This window comes from Octopus bimaculoides, chromosome 4 (assembly GCF_001194135.2).
Source record: "Octopus bimaculoides isolate UCB-OBI-ISO-001 chromosome 4, ASM119413v2, whole genome shotgun sequence".
NCBI classification, from domain to species: Eukaryota; Metazoa; Mollusca; class Cephalopoda; order Octopoda; family Octopodidae; genus Octopus; species Octopus bimaculoides.
The window spans coordinates 88,522,145-88,528,253 of record NC_068984.1 but is presented as its reverse complement, the minus strand read 5'-3'; the positions used below and the strand labels follow the sequence as shown (position 1 = coordinate 88,528,253).

The 6,109-nt window shown below is 34.9% G+C and overlaps 1 protein-coding gene across 1 annotated transcript in view; it reads left to right on the top strand.

Annotated features, from left to right (window-relative positions):
- Window positions 1-6,109, top strand: part of LOC106869447 (structural maintenance of chromosomes protein 1A) — a 56,124-nt gene that overhangs the window by 24,633 nt on the left and 25,382 nt on the right. Inside the window, exons 9-12 of the mRNA XM_014915197.2 lie at window positions 2,587-2,703; window positions 3,340-3,554; window positions 3,646-3,781; window positions 5,129-5,206. Coding sequence (XP_014770683.1) covers window positions 2,587-2,703; window positions 3,340-3,554; window positions 3,646-3,781; window positions 5,129-5,206 — 546 coding nt within the window. The remainder of the gene's footprint in view (window positions 1-2,586; window positions 2,704-3,339; window positions 3,555-3,645; window positions 3,782-5,128; window positions 5,207-6,109) is intronic.

The window sequence follows — 6,109 nt, the reverse complement described above, 5'->3', positions numbered from 1 at the left end:
CTTGTGCGGGTGGCACATAAAAGACACCATTTCGAGCGTGGCCATTTTCGTGCGAGTGACACGTAAAAAAGCACCCACTACACTCTCTGAGTGGTTGGCGTTAGGAAGGGCATCCAGCTGTAGAAACTCTGCCAAATTAGATTGGAGCCTGGTGTTGCCATCCGGTTTCACCAGTCCTCAGTCAAATCGTCCAACCCATGCTAGCATGGAAAGCGGACGTTAAACGATGATGATGATATGCATTTTAGATGGATATGTACATACAAGACAACAAAGATGATAGAAATCAACCGAGAGGTCAGTGTTCATATATTGCTGGCACTGCATTGTGTCCATTGTCCTGAGATATAACTCTCAAATGGCCTGATCCATCTAGCTAATATAAACAACTACTTATAACTGATTCTACTTCTGTAAGAGTGACATGAAGTTTAATCTCAATGTTAATCTCAACTCCTTTTTTGTGGGTGTGAAGAAAGTACTTGGATATTCAACCTCTGGCCAAATTATAAAATAAGTAGGAGAAATGGAACCACCAACGTTTCCATTAAATGAGTTAGTGTCTTCATAATTTTGTAATGTAGCTGTGTTAATCAGTGGCATTTCTAGCATATTAATTAAACAGTTCATAGTTTTACTTTCTTTGTGTTGCTTTCTTTACAAGGTTTATGAAATTGTATTTGTAGAACAGTTATATTTTTAATTTCATTTTTTTGTCTTGATTATTTATAGTCAGTGGTATTTTCTAAATTACATACTTTTTATTAATAGTTGTTTAAATTTATTAACTTCAGCTATATCTGTAGTAATGTTTACTCAAGAAGATCAGCCCAGCACAACTGAACTGATATCCTAAAACCAAGGTGCAGGTGCCATGTAAAAAGCATTGGTGTAGGTGCTTGTACCATGTAAAAAGCATTGGTGTGGGTGCTAGTGCCACTTACAAAGCACTGGTGGTTGTGTCATGTAAAATGCACTCTGTAAAGTGGTTGATGTTAGGAAGGGCATCATGCTGTAGAAACCAAGCCAAAACAGTCTATGGAACCTGGTGTGACCCCCTGCCTTGTCAGTTCCTGTCAAGCCATCCAATTCCAGCCAGCATGGAAAATGTTGATGATAATGATGATGATGGTTTAAACTCAGTGCTACAAATAGTTCTGCTGCTTGCACTGTTGGACTGTATCAATTCATGTTAGTTAATTGAACTAAACCTTGCACAATGCAGGTGTCTAAGTCAGCACCTTGGCAATTAAACTGTTTTGTTTATATTGTAAAGAAATAAATTGTTGCTTGCGTAGAGGTCTTGGAGCTTTAATTCATGCAGTAGAAATGAAAAACATTTTTGTTTTCAGCTTATAAATATCTTAATGAACTTGTATCTTTTTCATTAAAAATAAATTTGTTTTGTCCCTTTTAGTAATATTTTCTGCTTGACTTTCAGCTATGTTTAATAATACTAGAAATTGTTTTATATTTGCTGTAGCTGTTAAATTTTCTATTTGTTTTACTGAAACCATCAATAATGTGGTTAAGAACATCATTTCACAGCTACGTATTTTCAGGTTCAATCCTGCTGCATGGTACCATGGGAAAGTGATCTCTCCTATTGCCTGGGACTCACCAATGCCTTGTGAGCAAAATTTGTATGAAGGAATCTGTATGGGAGCACAATGTGTGTGTGTTTGTTTGTCTCTACTTGTTATTACATAGGTCAGCCATAGTATATGTTTACATCTTGCAGCTTAGTGGTTCAGCATGTGAAGATCCATAGCATAAAGTACCTTACTTGAAAACAAGTAATGATTAGCATCTGGAAGAACCTCAGGTTGCAGAAGGCTCATCCCATGTGGCCACATGGAAAAATGCTGATATTATATATAAATTCTGTCACATCTGTTTTTCATTGAGAAATAAATCATTGTGTTTCAATCAATCTTTTAAAATCTCATTGATGTATAGTGGCCCCAAAAGAGAACAACCAGATTATTATAGAGTTAAATTAAATATATGTTTTTCATCAAATGTTGTACATAAAATTCTGTAGTTTTCACCTATTGAAAGCTTGAGACTTGGGGTGGGTTTGAGGCAGATTGGTATCGTGGAATAAGAGGAGAATTCAGTTAGAATGAAATCTGGAATCCAAAGAAACTGCTGAGGTTCTGCACTGGCAAAAATGGTAATAGTAAATCCAGGAGATTTTGACTGTTGTGAGGAGTGCGATAAGATGTTTTTAGTTATGGTCCTTTGTTGAAGGACATTAGCCAGTAACATTAGCTTTTTTCATACATCACAACAACCAAACTTGAGATCCAACAAACTCTTTTATTAATGTATGTCAGTTTCATACACATACACACATTTTCACATATACTTAAAAGTTGATTAGTGTGTGGCTACAAAATTGATATATATTAATCTGTTTACATACATTGATGTGTGTATCTATGTCAAAATGCTAATGTGCATATTTATGTTGCATAAATATGTATAATATGAAAATGTTCATAAAACACAGAATATATCAATGTCTTACCAGTATCCATGTTCAAAAGTGACCAAAAGTCTATTGCCATATTTTTGATACAGATCCATCAGTTGGAGAAAGAACTTGAAGAAGTTGAAGAAAAGAAACGAGAATATGAAAAAGGAATAGAAAAAGAATCACAGTCCCAAGGAAGAGACCTCCAGTTGGAAGAGTCTCAGGTGAGTTATTTTCTTCAGCTATACTCTTATAATGATATTCTTTATTGTCGCTTGGCAGATTACAGATTTTGGTGACTTGTTTTATTTTGATTTGTCATCAACTTTTTGATTATTTTTGCCATCTTTGGTTTAATATATGTTTTCAACAGTGACTTCAAGGTAAGCATATGTTTTAATATCATTTATTAGGAATAATTTTCTAAATGTATTATATCAATCATTCATGTCTACATGTCTTTTGATGGATGGCTATTTCTTCATTCTATAGATATTTAATTTCTTTAAACTATGAATAGCAGAATATTTACTACAGATTTTGTTTAGCACCAGTTTGGCCCTGGTTGAGTAGACCTATGATGAAAACCATTGCAGTCATAACCATCTAAACTTCACTTCAGGCATATTATACCTCAATAAAAGAAAATATCCAAAATGCAATATATCCTCTTTTTTTTATGAGGGTTGGTTGTAATTTGGAGGAGATTTAGCTACTCATTCTAAAAGAAAAAAATTACCAAGTAGAGGCAAAATTCTTTGGAAGAAGTGGCTTCACTTTATACGAAATTTGAATATACCTGATAGCAAGTGAACTAAAAGTTCCAAGAAAAGTAATTTTGTTTTTATCTCCAATTTTAGGTTCAGGAATACCATCGTTTGAAGGAAGAAGCTGGCAAAAGAGCTGCTCGCTATTCACAAGACTTAGAATCCATTACCAGAGAGCAGAAATCTGATCAAGATCGCCGTGATAATGAAGAACGCAAAAAAAATGATATGGTAACTAAAATTGAACAGAAAAAACATGAAATGGAAGAGAACAAGAAACGAGTTGAAAAACTGAATGATTACATAAAGTAAGATTCTACTTCATTCATTGTTGCTTTGGTCTATTAGATAGTTATTAGTCCTGTGGAAGTTGTAACTTCTGTTTGGTTTCTCTTTTAGAACCAGTATGCAAGCAGTTGATGAACAAAAGAAAACTGCCAGAGAACTTGAAGAAGAAGTAAGCAGTGCCAATGCTAGGATCTCTCAAATTAACTCTGAGCTTACTGAAGTTGTTGAACAGCTTGGTGAAGCAAAGGTAGTGATCTTTTGATATTTTATCACTATTCCTCTCGAAGTTTGTAGTTGTTACTAGATCAGCCCTTTTGAGCAGACCTCTGATTAATTGTGCCTCAGCTGTAACCATCAAATAGAATATGATTTGAAGAGATTTGATTATTATTTCTAGTAGTTGATTGCTGATGTGTACTTTGTTTTGATTCTAGTAATACTCTCATAGTGTGTTTCTTTCTTATTGCAAAGAGTAGAAATATTATAAATGAACATATTCCAATTTGACTGGTCTTCAATCTGAAATTCTTGATTACTATATAGTACTCCCTGGCAGAAAAACATACTCCTTTTTCTTGTTTATTCATTTTATATCTAGAATATTCTTTGATCAAATACCACTTCATTGGTAAATAATTAGTTGTAATAAACTAAATTAACCATGAAAATTATTCTAATATCTATGTATTACATTACATTGCACTGTGTGTGTGTGTGTGTATTAAACACATCCAAATTTCAAGGTTTGTGAGTTTGATCTCCAGAAAGTTCCATAGCATCTCCACATAACAGTTAGATGTTACTGTAACCTCTTGTCCTCTCTCCTCAAAAAATATGTGGGCCTCAAACACCAATATTTATGACAGCACAACACACAGTAATTCGTTTACTATGTAGTGGTCTTCCATGAAACTGTTTAGGATTGTTTTCTACCTATTTGCAAAAATTCTACTTGTGAGGAGAACATTATCTGCAGGAACATTGTGAATGATATCTTCACTGCATAGCTGGTAGTTTTCACATTCATGTTTGTGAAGTTTTTGAACAACCAGCATTTTGTACAGATGGTACTTGAGACCAGTGTGTAAAGTTCTCCTGACAGTTGGATCAGACAGTCCCAAAGCAGATTTTTTTCCAGAGTTTGAATGCTTCAGGGTCTTCCAGGTTTTATTTTGCTTTTAAGTACTGAATCTGTGGCCCAGACATTTTTGGTCCATAGTAATATGGATTTTTGGTCTGGAACAGCATCATTTCAATTTAGCCCAAAATGAATGTAGAAAGTTCACTGAATCACAATCACAGTTTCAACAGTAAATACATGGTATGCACCAGTCCAAACCATTAGTGGTAACTGGGAGGAAGGGGGCGAGGGGTCAAGTATTAGCTACCTGAAGACACCATTATCACTTGCCTAGCTTCGTTAGTACCACATTGATGACCTTGTAAGTTATGGGAGGGTCTCCTTTTGATGTTCATATATATGTATATTTGTGTATGTGTGTATATATATATATATATATATATATATATATATATATATATATATGTATGTATGTATGTATATATATATTTGTTTTTGTTTTTTTTCACCCAGGTTGATAAACATGAATCTTCAAGAGCAATAAAGAAAGCAGAACTACTTGAAAATTTGCGACGCTTGTTTCCTGGTGTGGTAAGTTTATGTTTATTGCTATTAGTTGAAGTACATACATAATCATCAGTTTTAACATCCATTTTTCCATGCTTGCATGGGTCAGATGGAATTCATTGAGGCAGATTTTCTATGGCTGGATGTCCTTCCTGTCACCAGTCGTCACCTGTTTCCAAGTAATATGATATTTCCCCATGGCTGGACATGTTTACATGGAAGATTGAAAACAAAGGAAACTGCTTATATGGGAATGACACTCATTTACAACTATCACTTGATATCAAGGTCAAGAGATACTAACATATGCATGCACACACACAAATAAACAGACACATACACACATATGTATGACAAGCTTCTTTCAGTTTCCATCTACCAAATCTACTCACAAGGCTTCAGTCACTCTGGGGCTATAGAAGAAGACGCCCACGGTTCCACACATTGGTAATGAACCTGGGTTTAAATGGTTTGGAAGTGTGCTTCTTAACTACACAATCATGCCTGTACCTTGCTACTTGAAACATGTGCTACATAAAAACAATGTGATCCTTTGTATGATAACATGCCAGGCGAAATGCTTAGCGGTATTTCGTTTGCCGTTACGTTCTGAGTTCAAATACCGCCAAGGTCGACTTTGCCTCACATCCTTCCGGGGGTCGATAAATTAAGTACCAGTCACGCACTGGGGTCGATGTAATCGACTTAATCCATTTGTCTGTCCTTGTTTGTCCCATCTTTGTTTAGCCCCTTGTGGATAACAAAGAAATAAGTATGCTTATTTACAATCTAATATGTAAATGTTTCCAGCTATTGAGCTTTTTGTTGTTCAAAGTACCATGGAAAATAATACCTTACTAGGAACAGTGAAGGTAGGTGACAGGAAGAGCATTCATCCAAAGAAAAACTGCCTCAATAAGTTTTATC